Source organism: Schistocerca gregaria, chromosome 11, assembly GCF_023897955.1.
Source record: "Schistocerca gregaria isolate iqSchGreg1 chromosome 11, iqSchGreg1.2, whole genome shotgun sequence".
Classification (NCBI taxonomy): domain Eukaryota; kingdom Metazoa; phylum Arthropoda; class Insecta; order Orthoptera; family Acrididae; genus Schistocerca; species Schistocerca gregaria.
In genome coordinates, this window is record NC_064930.1 from 59,939,420 (window position 1) to 59,963,796 (window position 24,377).

The 24,377-nt window shown below is 43.6% G+C and overlaps 1 protein-coding gene across 1 annotated transcript in view; it reads right to left on the reverse strand.

Annotated features, from left to right (window-relative positions):
* LOC126295019 (protein shuttle craft-like) overlaps positions 1–24,377 on the reverse strand; it is a 223,599-nt gene that overhangs the window by 155,508 nt on the left and 43,714 nt on the right. Inside the window, exons 6-7 of the mRNA XM_049987271.1 lie at positions 13,340–13,457; positions 6,136–6,321 (exon numbers count right to left, since the gene is read on the reverse strand). Of these exons, the coding sequence (XP_049843228.1) occupies positions 6,136–6,321; positions 13,340–13,457 (304 nt within the window). The remainder of the gene's footprint in view (positions 1–6,135; positions 6,322–13,339; positions 13,458–24,377) is intronic.

Consider the following 24,377-nt stretch of genomic DNA (forward strand, 5'->3'; position numbering starts at 1 on the left):
GGACTGGATGAAGCGTCGTCTCACGCTGTCTGCACGTCCAGCACGAACGCTGGTCCAACTGAGGCGCCAGGTGGAAATTGCATGGCAAGCCGTTCCACAGGACTACATCCAGCATCTCTACGATCGTCTCCATGGGAGAATAGCAGCCTGCATTGCTGCGAAAGGTGGATATACACTATACTAGTGCCGACATTGTTCATGCTCTGTTGCCTGTGCCTATGTGCCTGTGGTTCTGTCAGTGTGATCATGTGATGTATCTGACCCCAGGAATGTGTCAATAAAGTTTCCCCTTCCTGGGACAATGAATTCACGGTGTTCTTATTTCAATTTCCAGGAGTGTAGTTTAGACAAGAAGAGAATAGAAGCTTTCGAAATTTGGTGCTAGAGAAGAATGCTGAAGATTAGATTGGTAGATCACATAAGTAATGAGGAGGTATTGAATAGAATTGAGGAGAAGAGGAATTTGTGGCACAAGTTGACAAGAAGAAGTGATCGGTTGGTAGGACATGTTCTGAGGCATCAAGGGATCACCAATTTAGTATTGGAGGGCGCCATGGAGGGTAAAAATTGTACAGGGAGACCAAGAGATGAATACACTAAGCAGATTCAGAAGGATGTAGGTTGCAGTAGGTACTGGGAGGTGAATACCGTATTTACTCGAATCTAAGCCGCACCTGAAATATGAGACTCGACATTCAAGGGGAGAGAAAAGTTTTGGGCCGCACCTCCAAATCAAAACAAAGTTGGTCCATTGTAATATGAGACACAATTTAGGTTGAATGAATGGCTATACAGCTACAGTAGTTCGGTTTGAGTCGTAAGCTTAGCAGTTAAGCTTTACCAGGCAGCCATTGCTATGCGTCAGGCGTTCCGTCCGTATTTATACGGGTGCCCTTCTTTTTTCACCTGCTTCGTCTGGTTTGAATCGATTGCTTATTTTCCTTTGATCTTTAAGCTGAAAATGCATTACTTTACTGTGTCATGCATTGTTTGGATAGTGCGTGTTTACGGCCTGTCGCCGCTCGCGGCATGGCTTGCTTTTGTGTGCGCTACCGCCACTTACAGTTAAGAGAGAGAGAGAGAGAGAGAGAGAGAGAGAGAGAGGAATCGTCTCATTAGCGAAACAATGGCAAGAGACTGCTATTTGTTGTTACTTACACTGCTGCTTTCTTTGATAATGATCAACAAGAACCAAATAATAGAGAATGTTCTGATCGAGAGTTTAAAATTTTTCTCCGCTTGAAAATCTTTGCGGCCGCTTCTTTAGTACATCAAATTCTGCACAGACATTAGTCATCTTAGATTTAAAAATGCCGTGCTTCATTTCTGACTGTATCACAATTATTCGACGACAGAAGTTAGTTGGGGCGGCACCTACCAACATTTTTCAGAACTTCCGCTTGCTTTGCACTCGATTGTAAGCTGCAAGTGGTTTTTTTGTATTACAAAAACCGGAAAAAAAAGTGCGGCTTACATTCGAGTAAATACAGTATGCTTGCATGGAGAGCTGCATCAAACCAGTCTCTGGACTGAAGACCAAAACAACAACCACCACCACCATAAAGTAGTGCTAATAATTTTACCATTTTCTACAGCTTTGAAATAAAACGTACTTCGCCATCTACTGATACCTTTTAATTTTCCTGCCTGTTATATTAACATACGAAATGAAACAGCTTAGTATTTTATCAAACTGTAATTTTCTATAAAGAGTTGTACACAAAGCCTGAGCCCATCAGATCCTAGCATTCATTATGTAAAATATGACAAACTCGATATCGAGTTAAATTGTATATTTATTTTTTGTCTGTCCACTTCACAAGTATGTAGTCAGAGGGCCAATATCTACGTGACATTATGTCATTAGAATACGGAAGATAATCTGGGAAGTTAGTACATTCATTTATTTGTGTTACCACTTAAGAACCTCTGTTGCAACACTTGTAGATTAAGTGACATGTCAACTTGTGATATACAAGCATAGACTGCAAACTAATGCACACATGCTTCTAGAACATGAACAAAAACAATTAGGAAGATCAGGCAGAAAGTAAAGTACAATTCTTACACTTTGACATCATATTTATTTTTCAATACTGTCACCATCAAGAGTAAGATGTTTCTCCCAATGCGTAACAAGTTTTTCCATTCCGCCACTGAAAAATTTATCTGACTTTTCTCAAATCCAAGACTTCACAGCTGCCTTCATCTCATCGTCTGAGGTGTAATTGTAATCCTTGCAGTCTCTACTGAGTAGAGGGAAAAATATAGTAAGGCGCAAGATAAGAGGAATAAGAGGGGTGTGGGATCAGCTCTAACTTCAGGTTTTACAAAGTCTCTCGAGTTGCATGTAAGATGGTGGACGAGCATTGTTATATTGCAAGATGATTGGCACCAGACTGCCTCGAACATGACAAACTTTATGTTGTAGATGTTTTAGAGTCTCTATGTACTGAGAATAGTTTACCATTGCCCCTCATACCATTTAATCAGTCTCATAAATTAGGTGACCTTCCCGAAACATGGTCGAAAGGATTTTTTTTTTTTGCAGATGATTGTGTTTTGCATTTTTTCACCTGAAGAGAAGATGGATGTCAATATACAGTGCTCTCTTTTTTCTTTTGGGTCACACTGGTCGACCCACAACTTGTACCCTGCCACAATATTCCAAAGGAAGTTCCCACCTTTGTTGCAGTAGCGTTGAAAACGTTGCTTGAAGCATTCCAATGGACACTGTCTGTCACTGTCCCTGAGACTATATTGTACCCAGAATGTACAGTACCCTAATTGTTCAATAATGGAACTGACACATTCCTCAGATACTACAATACGGTTCGCAATAATCTTTTGAGCGATTCGCCAGTGATTTTAAATCGATTTGACAACAAGTTAGCGATTTTTATCATCTGTGGCAGTGATTGGATGTCTGCTGCAACGTTTCATAGATAACTATGACTTTTCCTGGCTTGCAATCACAAAATTTTGTTATCCATCGATTTACAGTGGACCTATCAACAGAATTGTCATCATAAACAGCCTTCAAATGACAATGGATATTACTACAAGTCGCTTTTTCAGCAGTTAAAAACTCAATAATAGCATACTGTTTAACTCACACCGACAGTGTTAGAACACGTTTTCATATGTCTGTCACTCACTCACACCACACCAGATGAACACAACACATTCAAACTGCACAGCACTTGTCACATTTCTCAATGTCATTTAGGCTGCATTCTACAAGTAGGTGTGCGTAACTTTCCACCCTACGCTCTTAATTGTTGTTGTTGTAGTCTTCAGTCCTGAGACTGGTTTGATGCACCTCTCCATGCTGCTACTCTATCCTGTGCAAGCTGCTTCATCTCCCAGTACCTACTGAAACCTACATCCTTGTGAATCTGCTTAGTGTAGTCACCTCTTGGTCTCCCTCTGCGATTTTTACCCTCCACGCTGCCCTCCAATGCTAAATTGGTCATCCCTTGATGCCTCAGAATATGCCCTACCAACCGATTCTTCTTCTAGTCAAGTTGTTCCACAAATTTCTCTTCTTTCCAATTCTATTCTATACCTCCTCATTAGTTATGTGATCTACCCATTTAACTTCAGCATTCTTCTGTAGCATCACATTACTACAGCTTCTATTCTCTGCTTTTCTAAACTATGTATCATCCACGTTTCACTTCCATACAAGGCTACACTCCATACAAATACTTTCAGAAACAACTTCCTAACACTTAAATCTATACTCGATGTTACAAATTTCCCTTCTTCAGAAACGCCTTTCTTGCCATTGCCAGTTTACATTTAATATTCTCTCTACTTCGACCATCATCAGTTATTTTGCTCCCCAAATAGCAAAACTCCTTTACTACTTTAAGTGTCTCATTTCCTAATCTAATTCCCTCAGCATCACCCGACTTAATTCGACTACATTCCATTATCCTCGTTTTGCTTTTGTTGATATTCATCTTATATCCTCCTTTGAAGACACTGTCCATTCCATTCAACTGCTCTTCCAAGTCCTTTGCTGTCTCTGGCAGAATTACAATGTCATCGGTGAACCTCAATGTTTTTATTTCTTCTCCATGGACTAACTCCTACTCCGAATTTTTCTTTTGTTTCCTTTACTGCTTGCTCAATATACAGATTGAAAAACATCGGGGAGTGACTACAACCCTGTCTCACTCCCTTCCCAACCTCTGCTTCCCTTACACGCCCCTCGACACTCATAACTGCCATCTGGTTACTGCACAAATTGTAAATAGCCTTTCGCTCCCTGTATTTTACCCCCGCCACCTTCAGAATTTGAAAGAGTATTCCTTTCAACATTGTCAAAAGCTTTCTCTAAATCTACAAATCTAGGGAAAGCAGAAAGATGGAAGGAGTACATAGAGGGTCTATACAAGGGTGATGTACTTGAGGACAATATTATAGAAATGGAAGAGAATGTAGATGAAGATGAAATAGGAGATATGATACTGCGTGAAGAGTTTGACAGAGCACTGAAAGACCTGAGTCGAAACAAGGCCCCCGGAGTAGACAACATTCCATTGGAACTACTGACGGCCTTGGGAGAGCCAGTCCTGACAAAACTCTACCAGCTGGTGAGCAAGATGTATGAGACAGGCGAAATACCCTCAGACTTCAAGAAGAATATAATAATTCCAATCCCAAAGAAAGCAGGTGTTGACAGATGTAAAAATTACCAAACAATCAGTTTAATAAGCCACAGCTGCAAAATACTAACACCTTTACAGACGAATGGAAGAACTGGTAGAAGCCGACCTCGGGGAAGATCAGTTTGGATTTCGTAGAAATGTTGGAACACATGAGGCAATACTGACCCTACGAATTATCTTAGAATATAGATTAAGGAAAGGCAAACCCTCTTCATGAACAGTTCAAATTACTAAATACAAGCTGCTCAAGTTTAAAGCAACAAATGCAATTAATGAAACAAGCAAAGCTCTGTGTGTGGTGAAATTATGTTGTTATTTACTTTGAAAGATCCTATTACTTAGAGAAAGAAGACTGGTGAAATGAACATTCACAGGACCTATGACATCCAGTAACAGGTCAGTAAAGTGACACTATGGTTTACAACGACAGTTGTGAGAACTAACACCGTACCAAAACAGGCTTTCATGTTATGCTTCCAGCAGAAGCAACAGCGTTGAGAGAGGAGTGTAGAGACTGAAGGGGACTACTCAAGGTTGTCAGAATGACATTTTCACTCTGCAGCAGAGTGTGCGCTGATATCAAACTTCCTGGCAGATTAAAACTTTGTGCTGGACCGAGATTCGAACTCGGGACCTTTGCCTTCTCAGGCAAGTATTCTACATCTGAGCTATCCAAGCACAATTCACACTCCGCCCTCACAGCTTTACTTCCGCCAGTACTTCGTCTCCTATATTCCAAATTTCAAAGAAGCTCTCCTGCGAATCTAGCAGAACTAGCACAACTGGAAGAAAGTATTTTGTGGAGACACGGCTTAGCCACAACCAGGGGGATGTTCCCAGAATAAGATTTTCAGTCTGCAGTGGAATGTATGCTGATACAAACACTTTCCCGCAAAAGGCAAAGGTCCCGAGTTCGAGTCTCGGTCTGGCTCACACTGCCAGGAAGTTTCATACTTTGAAGGTGATCAGATGGAGTCACGAACGACAGCAGTCCAATTTAGGCTCGTTCTCAGCACCTGTGTCACGTATTTTCTGACAACTGGCGGGTGATCAGCAGTGTTCAGAGTGCACTGCTGTAAATGTTTTAACTAATACAAAGGTGATCGTAGCGAGTTACTTTGTAAATTTTTATTTCACCTGTTACAAGTGTCACAGCTACGAGTGGTGGTAAGTGACCAAATCTACATATACAGCTGAGACACACGGTTTGTAGGATCCACACTTTCTCCAAGTGCAGAGCTCGTGAACGCACATACTGCTACTGTCACTCTGAAGTGTCAACGATTCGACCCCGTCCATGCCTCAACCTGCGCGAACCGCCGCAGTTTGCGGATCGGAGTACAACTTCGAACAACTTTATCTAAATAAAGATAAATTTTATAAATAAAAGTCAGATACTTTTTGAACAGCCACAGTATGTAACACACAAAATGAATGTCGACCACAATTCACTGACCAGTCCGGCTGGAGCGCGCCCAGCGGCGCGTGCAGCCCAGGTGCAGCACGTGGTGACAGGCTGCGCAGCTCCAGACGGGGTCGCGCGGCCGCAGTCGCTCGCAGCACACCAGACACTCCAGCGTGCTGCGCATCAGCTGCACCGAGAGCCGCTCGCGGTGCCCCGAGTCCGAGGCCCCCTCCTCACCTGCAGAGATTAGCAAAACCGACACTCACCTCGGTACGAGTGTAATATTACGAGTGAAGTATATTTGCATAGCACCTAGACGAGAACATCATTTCACTGTGTGTCCTGCAGGACATCCATCTGGGAGGCGGACAGGGAGTTTAACATCTGCTTATGATGAGAATACCACACTTTATTCTGACATTAGAGGGTAAGTCAATTACTATCCGCAAAACAGTTATAAAATTTTATTCTAATCAAATAGGAAACTTACAAGAACATCATTTTTCGACATTGTCTCCTTGCATTTCAACGCACTTGGTCCATCATTGTACACACTTTGTAATGGGGGACAAAAAAGGAAAAACAAGGAGAGAGAGAGAGAGAGAGAGAGAGAGAGAGAGAGAGAGAGAGAGAGAGAGAGGGGTTCTCGGTTGAGCTGCAAGCGAGGAATGCACCACTTCTTTCATTGCTTCGTCTGAGGCAAATCGACGGCCCCTTAATGATTGATTGAGAGGACCAAACAAGTGACAGTCAGAAGGGACAAGATCGGGGCTATATGGTGGATGATTCAGTATTTCAAATTTGAGTTTCTGGAGCATTTCAGCAGCACGTGCAGTATTATACGGGCCGGCATTGTCGTATAACAATGTAATACCTTCTGACAACTATCCTCGGCGTTTGCTTCAAATTGGAGGCTTTAGCCTGGCAGTAAGCATCTTACTGTAACCTACACCGTTTATTGTTGCGCCCCTTTCCCCGTAATGTTCAGGAACTGGACCATATATATCCCAAAAAACCGTAAGCATCAGTTTTCCTGCGGACGGTTGGTTCTTGAACTTTTTCTCGCACGGCAAATTTGAAGATTTCGATTCCGTACTGTGCCGTTTACTCTCCGGCTCGTAATGATGGATACACGTTTCGTCACCAGTGATGATCCTGGCCCAATACACCTTCCTACTACAAAAAACGGACCACTGAACGTTGCTCTTCTTTGGTGCAAATAGATAGCCATTATTAACAGCATGGCAGCTGTAACAAAACTAACCTAGTAGTTGAAAATTGCAAAGATATAACAACAAATAAACAAAGCCTGTATCCTCACCATAAAACGACAGTACTACTAAAATACGCAAAAATATAACTAAATTGCGGATAATAATTAACTTACCCTCATATATTAAGCCATTGTCAAATATTGTGATTTATTTGAAAACTAAAAATTCATGGACTTTAATTTTTTTTTTTTCAATTTCAAAAAGAAAATCCATCAGTCTCAAACTTTTAACATTTGATATAAATCCAAGTTTGATGCTTCAACTGAAAACTTCATGACCACTGCCCACTGAGACGCTGGATGCCACCTGGTGGCACTGCGGGCAGGTGATGCGGTGACAAAAGTATGTAAGGAGGGCAGTGAAACTACCAGTACGTGCTAAATGGTTAGACGGCCACGACTCTACATAGAACGTGGGGTTCAGAGGCTTGTCTGTTATGTAAAGTGGAATTTCTGCCGAAAGAGCACAATATTGGTGCACACAGAAGCATTTTGGGGCACTCCGTTCATCATACATTGCTGAACACGGAGCTCTGTGGTGGACTACCCCTAAGTGTTCACAGGTCGATCCGACGACATTGTCAGTTATGATTGCAATGGTCGTGCAAATGTCGGGATTTGACCACCAATCAACGGAAACATGTCTTACTCTTCGGATGAATCACATTTTTGCTACACAAGGTCGATGGTTGTCTCCACAAATGCTGTCATCGAGATGAACAGTGGCCTAAAACATGCAGCGTGCCACGGATACAGGCTGGTGGTAACAGTATTATGCTATTGGAGACATTCTCCTGCACTTGCATGAGACCTGTAGTAGTAATCGAAGACAGGCTGACTGCTGCGAACCATCTGCACCCCTTCATGCCTTCCCCGACGGTGATATCAACTTTCATCAGTATAGTGATATCATCTTTCATCAGTATAATAGTCCGTGTCTTAAGAGCCAGAACCATTCTACAGTGAATCCTGTTGTAGGAATATACGCAACTAAGCACTATACCAGAGGTTGAAAATATTGCAACAGTGTAAGGTTATTTTATTTGGAACATGACCAATTTCAGGCCCTTATATGACCATCTTTAGGTGTCGTACTGAAAACAGATTGCTATTTTCAGTATGACACCTGAAGATGAACCTTACAACTGTAGCAGTATTTTCAACATTTGGCATCCTACAGAGTTCCGAGGAGAATTATAGTGAACTCTCATTGATGTCTCACCGACTAAATTCACCTGATGTTTATTCTGCAGAACCCATATAGGTTGCCATCATCACATATGCAAATCAGCAGCCTGTTATTTATGTGAATTATGTGACCTGTGAATAGACATCCGATGTCACATACTTCCACTAATTATTGGATTCTTGATACAGAGAAAAATGAGCTATTAAGCTGGTGGTCATAATGTTTTGGCTCATCAGTATACGTCTTTATTGCAATAGGCACATTTTGGATACAGCTGGGAATGTCAAGCTATGTGTGAATAACACACAGAATTTTATCATTATTTACAAAATTTTTTAGCAGTTACATGTTATGGCTATTTGGTGTGTGTGTATACATTGGTACTTATGTCTAGTTATTATTCTTGGTAGGTACTGCTGTCTGTTAAATTGCTGTCTATGAATTTGTGATCTGCACTACTGGCCATTAAAATTGCTACACCAAGAAGAAATGCAGATGATAATCGGGTATTCATTGGACAAATATATTATACTAGAACTGACATGTGATTACATTTTCACACAATTTGGATGCATAGATCCTGAGAAATCAGTACCCAGAACAACCACCTCTGGCCGTAATAACGGCCTTGATACGCCTGGGCATTGAGTCAAACAGAGCTGGGATGGCGTGTACAGGTACAGCTGCCCATGCAGCTTCAACACGATACCACAGTTCATCAAGAGTAGTGACTGGCGTATTGTGACGAGCCAGTTGCTCGGCCACCATTAACCAGACGTTTTCACTGGGTGAGAGATCTGGAGAATGTGCTGGCCAGGGCAGCAGTCGTTCATTTAGTGTATCCAGAAAGGCCCGTACAGGACCTACAACATGCGGTCGTGCATTATCCTGCTGAAATGTAGGGTTTCGCAGGGATCGAATGAAGGGTACAGCCACAGGTAGTAACACATCTGAACTGTAACGTCCACTGTTCAAAGTGCCATCCATGGGAACAAGAGGTGACCGAGACGTGTAACCGATGGCACCCCATACCATCATGCCGGGTAATATGCCAGTATGGCGATGACGAATACACGCTTCCAATGTGCGTTCACTGTTATGTCGCCAAACACGGTTGCAACCGTAATGATGCTGTAAACAGAACTTGGATTCATCCGAAAAAACGATGTTTTTGCCATTCGTGCACCCAGGTTCGTCATTGAGTACACCATCGCACGCGCTCCTGTCTGTGATGCACCATCAAGGGTAACAGCAGCCGGGGTCTCCGAGCTGATAGTCCGTGCTGCTGCAAGCGTCGTCGAACTATTTTTGAAGACGGTTGTAGTCTTGCAAACGTCCCCATCTGTTGACTCAGGGATCGAGACGTGGCTGCACGATCCGTTACAGCCGTGCGGATAAGATGCCTTTCATCTCGACTGCTAGTGATACGAGGCCGTCGGGATCCAGCACGGCGTTCCGTATTACCCTCCTGAACCCACCGATTCCATATTCTGCTAACAGTCATTGGGTCTCGACCAACGCAAGCAGCAATGTCGCCATTCGATAAACCGCAATCGCGATAGGCTACAATCCGACCTTTATCAAAGTCGGAATCGTGATGGTACGCATTTCTCCTCCTTACATGAGGCATCACACAACGCTTCACCAGGCAACGTCGGTCAACTGCTGTTTGTGTATGAGAAATCGGTTGGAAACTTTCCTCATGTCATCACCGGCGCCAACCTTGAGTGAATGCTCTGAAAAAACTAATAATTAGCACATCACAGCATCTTCTTCCTGTCTTCCTGGCTACCCTTCCTTTTTCGCATGCTTCGTCTGGTTTGAATCTACTGCTTATTTTGCTTTGATCTTGTAAGTGGCATTCTCTTTGTTATAGGTATTTATGTCACTCTAAGCTGAAAATGCATTCTGTACTGTATCATGCATTGTTTGTTACATTCTGATAATGCCACTCGTGACATGGCTTGCTTTTAGGCGCACTACCACAGCTTACAATTAAAAAAAGAAAAGAAAAAGAGAGGAATTGTCTCATAAGCAAAACAATGGCGAGAGTCTGCTATTTGTTATTACTTAAATGGCTGCTTTCTTTGATAATGATCAACAAGAACCAAATAATAGACTATGTATGATAGAAGATGTTCTGAGCGATAGTTTAGTCAAAATTTTTCTCCGTTTGAAAATCTTTGCAGACGACTCTTTAGTACATTACATTCTGTACAGAAAATAGGGTCATCTTAGATTTAAAAATCTAGTCAGTTGCCGTGCTTAGTTTCTGAATGTATCACTATTAGGCATAAGAATAATATGAATATAAACATGACACGATATGTATATTCTTCCACGTTTGCTGTTCTAGTTTCGTAGTTTATTAGGCAGACAGGATTTAAATGAAATAGCAGCAAACACGAAAGAATACATGGCATAATGTTTACATTCTTCTACCTTTTAATTTACTTACTGATGCAGAGGTTTTAGCGCCAGTATTTATCTTTGTGCTTGCAAAGCATACCTGTGTATTGCGACATATATTTGACGGCAGAAGTTAGTTGTGGCGACACCTGCCAACATTTTTCAGAACGTCCGCTTACTTTGCACTCTATTCTAAGCCACAGGCGGTTTTTTTCATTACAAAAACCAGAAAAAAAGTGCAGCTCAGACTTGAGTAAATACGGTATATTCAGAGAATATAATTTAATGACATATATACTCTATGGAATGGGCTCGTGTTGAAAAATAGTCAACAATACTCGAGTTATCGTATTTGCGTGAGTCTTGGCCGGTTCCTAAATTTCGGCCAGAAAAGTCATTGCGCAGTCTATAATGGAGATCTTTTCCCATCGGATCATAAATTGTCAATTTCAAAATGACATGCACACATCTTAGCAGTTCAACTTAATGTCATTACAAATCACTGCAGCATAATGTCACAAGCTCTTACAATAAAACCAGCTGGGAAGCTTTCTCCCTCGGGGACGGTTTTACAATTAAAAACTACATACAGTGGAAATTTTCGTTCGTCAGCTGTAATACTCAACATTACCGTGTAGTGCTGCTTTGCAGCAGCACACATACGTATTTGCACATAATGTGCCCCTACGTTAATCATCTTGCGGTGTTGCAGTTCTTCTTCTTAAATCCATGCTTGCTACGAAAATAGGACGAGGAATTCAGTCTTATGCAAGACATCTTTTTCCGTTTTGTTTCACCCAGACATGTGTGATGTCACAAGCCTTAGGCCTGTCCCACCCCTCATTAACTCGACCAAGACTTACACGAATAATTGTAAGAACAGTTATTATTATTATTATTATTATTATTATTATTATTATTATTATTATTATGTTCTCTAAGTTTGTTTTTGGGTTTTCAGAAATACTGTGGAAAGAGAGTTTATTTATGTTGCAGATAATGTGGAAGACGTTGCCCAACGATCACCACGAAAGTTTGACGTAGCGGCAAGTGGGCGAGGAATAAAACGAATGCTGCAAACTACTGCGAGTCACGGAACAGCCCGCGAGGGCATCGAGCTTCCTAGGTTGTCGCGGGACAACGTCAAAGGAAGAGATATTCTGCTTTCTCTTTGTAAACAGATCGACCGAGTCTTGAAAGGTTCCTGTAAAACGTATAGGCGTGTGACACATTAGGTGGAACCCGATGCCTGTAATACTTCCACAGTTATTAAGAAGTTGTTAAATGACAAAACCAATAGTTCATCATTTATATAGATAAAAAGTAGTAAAGGTATAGGAAAGGAAGAGTTGTGGCGTCAGAACGAAAAGTGATACATCGCTCAGCAATGAAGGAGGATGTAAACTGCGGACACTACATGGTGAAAACAAATCAACTGATGAAACAGTAAGTCTGTAATTAAGCATAAAGCCACGTAACACTGCACATGTTTCAACACTTTTTGTGCCATCTTCAGTGGGTTATTTTTTATCTTCTATGTAAAATTGTTGTTACATATTGACATTTAGCAAAACTTCTGGTAGATAACATTTAGAATTGTGAATGAATAATTGTTGTAAAATATTATACATCCTTTGTCCATAGTTCACAGTAGAGATATGTATTAGCAACCTGATGCACTGTGTGCTGCTTGTTAACATTACGTCAAAGTTCTATTTATAACTTAATTGGCAAATAGAGTGGAAGTATGCATTAGTTTACATACCTTACATGATGCTATTGGGCATTTATGTTGGTATATGGTATATGCCCATTTGATTCTCAAATTAATGGGTTTTCTGTTTGTCAGACACTCGTGAAAGCATGTTTCTCTACAACCCTGCACATTGTCAATTGAGTTGTCATATCTTATAAATGATTCTAGATATCTAATCAAGGTTTTTTTGCAACTGATAGTGTGAAATGAGGCACATAATTATGCTGTATGACAAAACTTGAAACTTTTTTTATTCTCGAAAGTACAGAAGTAACATGTCCACAGCAGTGAACAGTCGGCAGCTCAGAACGCACACTGATGTCCATATCACTAACACAACACACAAAAGCGCGCGCAGAGCAGTGAAAGCGTTAATAGCATCGAGTTGCATGAAGACTTGGGTTTTCTTTTTGTGGTCTGGAGTAAACTGTAAGTCTAAGGGCTGTAATTGAATGTGAAGCAAAGTTTGCTACAAGGGCTGTGCCAAACGTTGAGTTATTGATAGTAACAATTTCACTGGCCACAGCAAGGTACTCAGGTCAAAGTCTGTCGAATAGAGATTTCTTCTAACATTAGCTCCTACACTGAAGTCCCTTATTCAATGATCAGTCGTATCCCAGAGGCTCACCTCGGTAGGGCTGGTGGGCGCGGCTGCGTGGGCTACCCACACTGCGGTTTCTACCGCTGTCTGCTGGCTGCCCCCTTCTACTCCGGCTGTCTTCTTCAGGTTGTCTATCAGCTGGCACCTGCATAACAACATCTTATGACACAATGTACACCTTTGTCAGTGGCTCCACAGAAGCACATGCAGTTATTTATTTTTAAAAAAGAAGGCAGAAACTACATACTAATGTATTTGGTAAGCTGTTTCCTGTTGGCCATTTCCCCGTATGTCGGTAGGAGTCAAATATTTTTGAAAAAAAAAACTTATCTCTGCCATCAGCAGTACAGTTGTCCACATATTCTCTACCGATATTGAGTAGTGCCGTTACAATCATCTTCACAGGAGAAAAACAGTGTTCATCAATGGATCAAAAATACGTTTATGTCATATATACCCAACCAAATGTAGAAGAAACATTATTGTCATATTACACTGATCAGTCAGAATTTACGACCACAAATGACCTACTATTGATATAAAGCCATCCAGGCGACAGCCACATCACCTAGTCGATGACGCATGCATATGCCAATGTTAATACCATGAGGTCAGTAACTATGACTGAAAAGTGCAATCATCACTGGCACTGGACAATGGCGCAGCGGCAGAGTGTTACCATGGTCTGATGAACCCTGATACCTTTGTAAATAGGCTGTTTAGGTTTTTTATTGGTAATGCCATGTAGTGCTCTGTATGAAAATCACTGGCTGTGCTGAGTGCATTCCGTGGCTGCTTTGCATTGTTGTTTGCTATTGTAGTGTTGGGCAACTGGATGGGAACAGCGTGTAGCGTTGCGCAGTTGGAGGTGAGCCGCCAGCAGTGGTGGATGTGGGTAGATTATATATATATTAAAAACAAAGATTCCAAGACTTACCAAGCGGGCAAGCGCCGGTAGATAGGCACAATAAATAAAACACACAAACACGTACACAGAATTTCGAGCTTTCACAACCGGCGGCTGCTTCGTCAGGAAAGAGGGAAGTAAAAGGAAAGATGAAAGGATGTGGGTTTTAAGGGAGAGGGTAAGGAGTCAAATCAATTCCGGGAGCAGAAAGACCTACCGTAGGGAGAAAAAAGAATAGGTATATACTCGCGCGCGCGTGCGCACACACACACATATCCATCCATACACATACAGACACAAGCAGACATAAATATTAAATATTGTCCAGTAAAATATGTCAAATGTCTGCTTGTGCCTGTGTGTGCTGTGTGTGTGTGTGTGCTGTGTGTGTGTGTGTGTGTGTGTGTGTGTGTGTGTGTGTGTGTGTGTGTGTGTGTACACACCTGTCCTTTTTTCCCCGCTAAGGTAAGTCTTTGCGCTCCCGGGATTGGAATAACTCCTTACCCTCTTCCTTAAAACCCACATCTTTTCGTCTTTCCCTCTCCTTCCCTCTTTCCTGAAGAAGCAACCATTGGTTGCGAAAGCTAGAAATTCTGTATGTGTTTTATTTATTGTGCCTATCTACCGGCGCTTTCCCACTTGGTAAGTCTTGGAATCTTTGTTAATACATTGTTTGTTCTCTATCAAAATCTTTCATTTGCTGACTATGCCTATCAGCAGCTAGTCCTTCAGTAGTTAGAATCTTTTATTTAGCTGGCAGTATTGGCGCTCGCTGTATTGCAGTAGTTCGAGCAACGAAGATTTTTGTGATGCAAGTGCTTCATGAAAGGTATAGGTTATTGTTAGTTAGGGCCTTTCTTTTGTAGGGATTATTGAAAGTCAGATTTGTGTTGTGCTAAAAATGTGTGTTAGTTTAGTGATCATCAGAATAAGTAAAGAGAAACGTGTGAGTACTTTCTGTTTTGCTCAGCAGTTTGAAATCAAATAATGTAAGAGGTTTATCAGCAAGGTAATTTATAAATTTTTCAAAGGTTATGTTTCACCTCCTTCATCGTGCTGATGGGAGGCCCGGAGGAGACGAGGATGCGATCGAAGAAGAGGAAGGGCAGTCGAGAGAAACCTGAGGGAGGGGGGGAGTGGAAGGAAAAGAGAGGGGGGGGGGTGTGGAGTGGAAGGAAAATGAATCGTGGGGCGGGTCAAGGAAATGGGAGCGGGAGACAGTCAAGAAAAATGTGAAAACGGAAGGGGGTGCAGTCGAGGGAAACGGGAGTGTGTGTGGGGGAGGGGGGCCGACATAGAGGGGGGTCCGGAGGCGGACAAAGAGGGGGTCCGGAGGCGGACAAAGAGGGGGTCCGGAGGCGGACAAAGAGGGGGTCCGGAGGCGGACAAAGAGGGGGTCCGGAGGCGGACAAAGAGGGGGTCCGGAGGCGGACAAAGAGGGGGTCCGGAGGCGGACAAAGAGAGGGTCCGGAGGCGGACAAAGAGAGGGTCCGGAGGCGGACAAAGAGAGGGCCAGGAGGCGGACAAAGAGAGGGCCAGGAGGCGGACAAAGAGAGGGCCAGGAGGCGGACAAAGAGAGGGCCAGGAGGCGGACAAAGAGAGGGCCAGGAGGCGGACAAAGAGAGGGCCAGGAGGCGGACAAAGAGAGGGCCAGGAGGCGGACAAAGAGAGGGCCAGGAGGCGGACAAAGAGAGGGCCAGGAGGCGGACAAAGAGAGGGCCAGGAGGCGGACAAAGAGAGGGCCAGGAGGCGGACAAAGAGAGGGCCAGGAGGCGGACAAAGAGAGGGCCAGGAGGCGGACAAAGAGAGGGCCAGGAGGCGGACAAAGAGAGGGCCAGGAGGCGGACAAAGAGAGGGCCAGGAGGCGGACAAAGAGAGGGCCAGGAGGCGGACAAAGAGAGGGCCAGGAGGCGGACAAAGAGAGGGCCAGGAGGCGGACAAAGAGAGGGCCAGGAGGCGGACAAAGAGAGGGCCAGGAGGCGGACAAAGAGAGGGCCAGGAGGCGGACAAAGAGAGGGCCAGGAGGCGGACAAAGAGAGGGCCAGGAGGCGGACAAAGAGAGGGCCAGGAGGCGGACAAAGAGAGGGCCAGGAGGCGGACAAAGAGAGGGCCAGGAGGCGGACAAAGAGAGGGCCAGGAGGCGGACAAAGAGAGGGCCAGGAGGCGGACAAAGAGAGGGTCAGGGCCAGGAGGCGGACAAAGAGAGGGTCAGGGCCAGGAGGCGGACAAAGAGAGGGTCAGGGCCAGGAGGCGGACAAAGAGAGGGTCAGGGCCAGGAGGCGGACAAAGAGAGGGTCAGGGCCAGGAGGCGGACAAAGAGAGGGTCAGGGCCAGGAGGCGGACAAAGAGAGGGTCAGGGTCAGGAGGCGGACAAAGAGAGGGTCAGGGTCAGGAGGCGGACAAAGAGAGGGTCAGGGTCAGGAGGCGGACAAAGAGAGGGTCAGGGTCAGGAGGCGGACAAAGAGAGGGTCAGGGTCAGGAGGCGGACAAAGAGAGGGTCAGGGTCAGGAGGCGGACAAAGAGAGGGTCAGGGTGAGGAGGCGGACAAAGAGAGGGTCAGGGTCAGGAGGCGGACAAAGAGAGGGTCAGGGTCAGGAGGCGGACAAAGAGAGGGTCAGGAGGCGGACAAAGAGAGGGTCAGGAGGCGGACAAAGAGAGGGTCAGGAGGCGGACAAAGAGAGGGTCAGGAGGCGGACAAAGAGAGGGTCAGGAGGCGGACAAAGAGAGGGTCAGGAGGCGGACAAAGAGAGGGTCAGGAGGCGGACAAAGAGAGGGTCAGGAGGCGGACAAAGAGAGGGTCAGGAGGCGGACAAAGAGATGGTCAGGAGGCGGACAAAGAGAGGTTCAGGAGGCGGACAAAGAGAGGTTCAGGAGGTGGATAAAGAGAGGGTTAGTAGTTTGGAATGTACATCCAATTTGTATATTATGTGCCAAGTGCAAAGTGTTGTTAGGTTCACCAGTAAAATACAAAGAAAAATAGAGTAGCAGTATGTAAGTGTACCATACTCTCATGTATCATGAGTATTGTACAGGATATGAGTGTAGCATATCCTGTAACATTAAGTTTACAACGGATGCCTGCAGGGTCTTCCAGGAAGCACAGCAAATGAAGAGGCCAAATGCATCACCTTTGTGTGAGCCACAGGCTGGCAATGTCCATTAACCATTTGAGTGCAACCATGGCACACAGTCCTAGTCATGATGTACTTTTCACTTATGTCACAATGGAAGTTGCATCCTTCATTAATAAACAGTGTTTCAGACGAAACTGTATTTCATCAAAAATACAGGATGTTTAACTATTATAAATACAAGTGTGAGGGGCAACAGGAGACACTGAAACATGTGAATAATCCTAATATAGATTTGGAAGGCAATAGTTTCCCTGATATGGCTTATCACACCTGACAAAGTTCCTAGAGGTGTGATTGGCATTTTGAAACAATCTATATGATAATGGAGATAAGATTCCACATACAGCACACTGCAGCCATTTGCTCTGGTGGCTTCCGCTTTGCAGATAATTGGTAAAAAAATTTTAAAAAATATTTGAATTTTGTGTGACACTCAACAGTGTTAAATAAATTGCATTATATAGTCTGATTGTATGGGGTAATGGATAGGAAATAGCTTCACATTTAGGAGGTTGTGAGTTTGAATCTCATCAGGTGTACTAAATTTTTATTTCATTTTTAAATCTCCATCAAAATAATTTTGATCAATATTTTTATTCAATTAACTGGTTTAAATGTATTTTTTGTTTCTATTCCTTTATGACAATTTTAAACACCAAATGAACCCTTTCATTTGTGAATATAAATTTAATTATATTTAACTATTATAATATTCAAAAATCTGAAAATTTCGATACATCATTTAAAAAACAAAAGATGAAATAATCTATTTACATTTGTGCAATGGAGTGAAAAATGTAGTTTTGTTACCAGATGAGCATTGTTTATGGTAAATATCATAGAAACATTTAAAACACAAACTAAATATCAATTGTACTATGGACAAAAAATGCACATGAAAATTTTATCGAAAGACAGGTTTACAAATAAAACGAAATTCGAACATAATGAGAATCAGATATAATAAACACAATAATGTAGATGAAAAACAGGGTCATAAAACAAAATCAATTTAACCAAAATTAACTAAAACACATGAACAAAGATTTCAAGTGGAGACATAAGGATACAAAGGAAAATGAGAGCAAATGAAGCTATTTAATTCAACTTATTCAACACTACTGAGTGTCCCAAAAAATTCAGAATTTTTTTAAATCAATTACTGGTGAGCAAGGGTGCACCAGGGTGAATGGCTGCAATGTGTGGTACATGGGATCGTAACACTTAGACGCCGACACCCATAAAAATAAGGACGTGCGCGACCTGCCCAAAAGTCCGGCGCCCGTAATTATACGGGCGCATGTTCTCGTTCTTCCCCTTCTTTCCTTTGTGTGTTCTAACAGCTCCTGCTTGTCTGGAAGGCACTGTATGGACTGTAGTTCGAGTATTATTCACTAGATAGTGCAGAACTGCTGTGGAAGGGTGTGCTTCCCTTTTTATTTGTAGGGTTTTGTGAGCGGCAACTTTTTTCCGCGCGGTCTCAGTAGCATCGACATGGCGAAGTGTGGCTTGACGGACGAAGAAATTGCTCACGAGTTATATCGCGATTTAGAAGAAATTGACGTTGATTTTTCAGAGGAAGATATTGTAGATGACTCTGATGATGATGTGGACTATGTTCAAGAAGAAGTTTCTGGCAGTTCAGGTAAAGAATTCTGACAACAAAACGTAAAACTCTCAGTACATAATTATGATTTTATTTGGAAATACTACTCTTCTGATAGATTCAGAAGAGGAGAGCAGGTGTCCAAGCACTTCAGCAGCAAGTAATCCTGTCGGTACTGTGCCTGAAGAACGAGTGAGACTAACGGCAAGGGGGAAGCCGAGACGTGTGTGCCGTACCAATTCTGAGGAAGGTTGGACGACTACTGATCATGCACCACATATCTATATATTCTCAGGACAATTTGGAATATGCAATGTTGTCACTTTAGACCAGAACAGTGCACCTCTGGAATTTTTTTTTTTTCATATTTCCTGACAGACAGTATAATAAAACATATAAAGGAACAAAGTAATCTGTATGCTCAACAATGCATCAGGAAATTACGAAGCACAAATTCCCTTTCACCCTCCTGCTCATTATCAAAGTGGAAAGGAGTTACACTTATGGAAATAAGGAAGTTTCTGGCAAAGTGTGGCGAAAAGACACAAGCTACCAGTGTAGAGAATGTAAAGTAGCATTGTGCAAAATGCCGCACTTCAAAATTTTACACACAAAGAGCAAAATTGCATCCTAAAATAGTTACAGGAGGTTACTGTAGATAAGCCGTACTGTATCCATAATAATTACAATTTTTGTGTAAAATAAAAAAACTTCCTTCTAGAAAATACAGTGAATATATCTTTGACCAATTTTTCCTTTTTTCAAAAACAATGTTATAATAATAACACTTGTCAAAAGTATGTATTAATTCAAGAGAAAGATATCATATATGGTTTTAAACAAGAAAGTCTAGGTTTTTCAATAAGAGTAATTTTATTGCTATAACTGAAACCTTTCACGAATTGTAGTAGTTTAAAATACGTTAAAATCAGCCAGTCTTTATGGTAGATACATGTGCGCAATGGCTCAGGACCCGAGGTGTTAACCTATATGACCATATAGATAGTTTTTATACCAGAGTCCCTGAGGATCCAAACTGTAGATACGCACTTAAGGACTAATACATTACAACAAGTGATCCCCATGCCACCGATCATGTGAAGGCAGGCTTCAGCATGTCTTCTCAATGATTCTTGCACACATTCAAATATCCCAGGTGTGTTCTGAATGCTCTGACAACCATTCATGCTGCATTTCTGGAATTGGTCAATACCAGGGCTGGAATACACCAAAGCTTTTAAATATTCCCCCTCCCCGTTACACAAGAAAACCACCACCAACAGGTTAACATCAGTGGATCTATGAGGCGAAAGTATTGGTAAGCCACAACTGATACACTTGTCAAAACACTGTTTACCTGTAGTTAGGTATCTGGTACGATTTATTTTATTTTTTATGGCTTGAGGGCACAAAACTGGAAATCAGCAGCAATGGGAGATAAACTCAAAGTGGGGAAACTAAAAAACAGAAGGAAAGCTTAGAAAACCACTATAGAAGGGGGGGGGGGGGTTGTTTTGCCCAAAAAAAACTTTAAACGACTGACGTCATCTCACAGACAGTGATAAACTCGAGGACGTGATCAGCTGAGTGAGTGCCATCTGCTAAAATGGAAGATTTATCAGGCAACAGCTGTAAACGGGCGCGTAGCGGAGTAAGATAGGGGCACTGAAGTAAAAGGTGTCTCACCGTCCACAGTTGAGAGCAGTGGGGACAAAGCGGGGGAGGATTGCCACTTAAAAGATGTCTATGGCTAAAAAGACAGTGCCCTATCTGGAGTCTAGTTACCTCCTCCCAATAAGTTTGGGAGGAAGAGGTCCAACCACAGGGAAGAGCTATCAAGTCCAGCAATTTATTATTGGGAAGTGTAGACCAATGTGCGTGCCATAAAGGAGCAACACGGCGACATAAAACACTCTGTAGATCGGCAAACGGAACCACGTGAACAGTGGGCAAAGGAAGAGAGACCGCAGCCTTGACCGCTATATCCGCCGCCTCGTTTGCACAGATACTCTGGGACCCAGAGATGCCCCCCAGGTGGAACAAGTGGAGGCAGTCCTGAATCTGGTGGACCAGAGGGTGGACAGGGTAAAGAGCTTGGAGAACGAGGAGAGAGCTGAGTGAATCTGAGCATATAATATACTGTATTCGCTGATGGCGACGGGTGTATTGGACAGCCTGGAGAACAGCATAAGGCTCAGCAGTAAAAGCCGAACACTGGTTGGGAAGCTGAAATCTATTAGGGGTGTCGCCAACAATATAGACACTCCCAACACCAAATGATGTTTTTGAGCCATCAGTGTAAATAAATGTGGCAGCCTTCATTTGTGTGCATAGAGCAGCAAATGCCTGACGATAAACGAGAGAATGGGTACCATCCTTGGGAGGCTGACAAAGGTCACGGAGCAGGCAGGTCTGGGGATGGAGCCAAGGTGGTGCTGTACCCCCAATTGTCAAGTAAGTTTTAGGAAAGTGGAAGGAAAGAGAATGTGGCAGTTGACAGAAGCAGACTCCCAGTAGTAGTAGAGAGGAAGGATGGCCTGCATACCCTAAATCCAAGGAGGTGTCACAGAAAAGGTCATGTGCCGGATTAGCAGGTATGGAAGACAGATGGCTAGCATAACGACTCAGTAGGACAGCTTGCCGTCTGGACAGAGGAGGCTCAGCAGTCTCAGCATAAAGGCTTTCCACAGGGCTGGTGTAAAAAGCTCCAGATACTAAACGCAAACACGATGGTGGACAGAGTCGAGACGCCGAAGAACAGACGGCCAAGCAGATGAGTAAACTACGTTTCCATAGTCCAATGTCGAGCGCAGTAAGGCATGATGTTGGCAGAGAAGGACCACTCGGTCCGCTCTCCAGGAGGTACCATTCAGAACACAGAGGGTGTTGCCGGATCACAGACAGCGAACCGAAAGATAGGATACGTGGGAGGACCAGCACAGTTTTCTGTCAAACATTAGTCCCAAGAATTTAGAGAAGTCGGTGAACGGAAGGTCGACAGGGTCTAGATGTAGGGAAGGTGGAGGAAACTCCATACAATGCCAAAAACTGACACAAACGGTCTTACTACGAGAAAAGCGGAAGCTGGTTTCGGTGCTCCAAGAGAGGAGACGATCGAGACATCCTTGTAGATGTCGTTCAAGAAGGCTGGTTCATGGAGAGCTGTAGAAGATCGCAAAACCGTCCACAAAGAGGGAACCTGAGACATTGGGAAGGAGACAATCTATAATTGGATTTATGGCGATGGCAAACAGTACAACACTCAGCACGGAGCCCTGGAGGACCCTCGTTTTCTTGGGAGAAAGTAGAGTCCAACCCGTACTTTAAATGTGCGTGCTGTCACAAATTCAAGGATAAAAAGGGGTAGGCGACCTCAAAAGCTCTAAGAGAAGAGTGTGCGGAGGATGCCTGTCCTCCAACAGGTATTGTATGCTCTCTCCAGATCAAAAAATGTTGCTACTGTTTGGCGTTTCCCGAGAAAATTGTTCATGATGTAAGTGGAGAGAGCAACAAGATGGTCAACTGCAGAACGATGCTTGAAGAAACCGCAATGCGCAGGTGTTAAAAGGCCTCGGGACTCGTGGCCCCAGGCTAAACGGCAATTCACCATATGTTCCAAAACCTTACATGCGCTACTTAGAAGAGAAATGGGGCGATAGCTAGAGGGGAGATGTTTGTCCTTTCCAGGTTTCGGAACAGGAACGACGATAGCTTCCTGCCATCTTCTGGGAAAAGTACTGTCGGTCCAAAATCGATTATAAAGGCGAAGGAGGTAACGCACACTATGGTATGATAAATGCTGCAACATTTGGACATGGACACCATCTGGTCTTCAGGTGGAAGAGTGAGAAGAAGAGAGTGCGTGTTGGAGTTCCCACATGGAGAAAACAGTGTAATAGCTTTTGCTATTTTGAGAGGACAAAGCAAGTGGTCGCACTTCCGCTGCACGTTTCTTCGGGAGAAAGGCTGGTGGGTAATTTGAAGAGCTTAAAATTGCAGCAAAGTGTTTACCTAATGAGACAGAAATTTCAACTGGGTCCACCAAGATAAAATGCGCGACAGTGAGCCCAGAGATTATGGAGAACTTAGGCGCACCAGATAACCGTCGAATTCGACTCCGTACTTCTAACGAGGCAGTGAAGGTTTTAAAAGAACTAGTAAAGAAGTCCTAGCTTCCCTTCTTGCTATCGCGGATGACAACAGCATCACGCATGTAACTGCTTATAGCAGATACAGTTGGCGAAAGTAGGATGGTGGCAGAAAACGCGAAGAACATGTCTTTGCTCGCATATTGCCTCACGGCACACCTTGTTTCACCAAGGAACTGGGGGGTGCTGGTGCAAATCGGAGGTGTGAGGTTTGAACATTCTGCTGCTGTAAGAATAACTTCTGCTAGCAGAACAGTACCGACCGAAAGGTCCAAATTACAGAAATTTGTCGTGGACGCAGACGAAAATGTAGGTTCCCCAGTGTTGAGGCACACAAGATCCACTTGGTGGAAGAGGTCAATCAACAGAGAGCCTCGCTGACAAGGACGCGGAGATCCCGAAAGCGGGTGGTGGGCATTGAAGTCCCCAACCAGCAAATAGGGAGCGGGAGCTCACCAAGGAGATCAGCTCTTGCCATCGGTGTGGACGTTGGAATGTATACGGTACAAAGAGAGAAGGTGTATCCAGAAACGGAAAGACGGACAGAAACAGCTTGGAAGGAACTGTTTAAGGGGATTGGGTGATAATGGACAGTATCAAGGAGAAGAACCATAAGTCCCCTGTGTGCTGAAGTCCCATCAACAGAGGGGAGATCAAACCAGACTGACTGGAAATGAGGAAAAACAAAGCAATCGTGGGGATGCAGCTTTGTTTCCTGAAGACAGAAGATGACCGGCGAGTAGGATCGTAAGAGGATTGACAATTCATTTCGATTGGCTCTAATGCTGCAGATATTCCAATGGATAATGGACATAGGGTGGACAGAACAGGGAAGAATCTTACCACGGTTGCTCTCAACTCAACAACTGCTGAGAGCCGGTGGCTGACAGCGTGGAAGGGCAGTCAGCCAAAGGCAGAGGATCCTGATCCATAGGTTGTTTGGGGGCAGCTCCTGCCACCAGCGATCGGCCAATTGATCGGCCGCCAGCAATGCGTGTTTGTGACACGGAAGACGGCCGAGGGCGGTTACTGCGAGGTGGCACTGTTAGACGAGACACGCTGTGGCGGAGAAGGGGAGGAACTTGGTTTCTTATGAGTCTTCTTGGAAACACAACGTTGAGATGAGGAAGGAATGGATGGTTGTGAAGTCGGGGTACATAAAAAATCTTCGCAAGTAGACTCTTCTTTCGAAGTCCGGGTGTCCGATTTGGGGGCTCGTGATTTAGCAGGAATCAATGAAGGGTGAGCTGGTGAATGTGGGGAGGTTGAA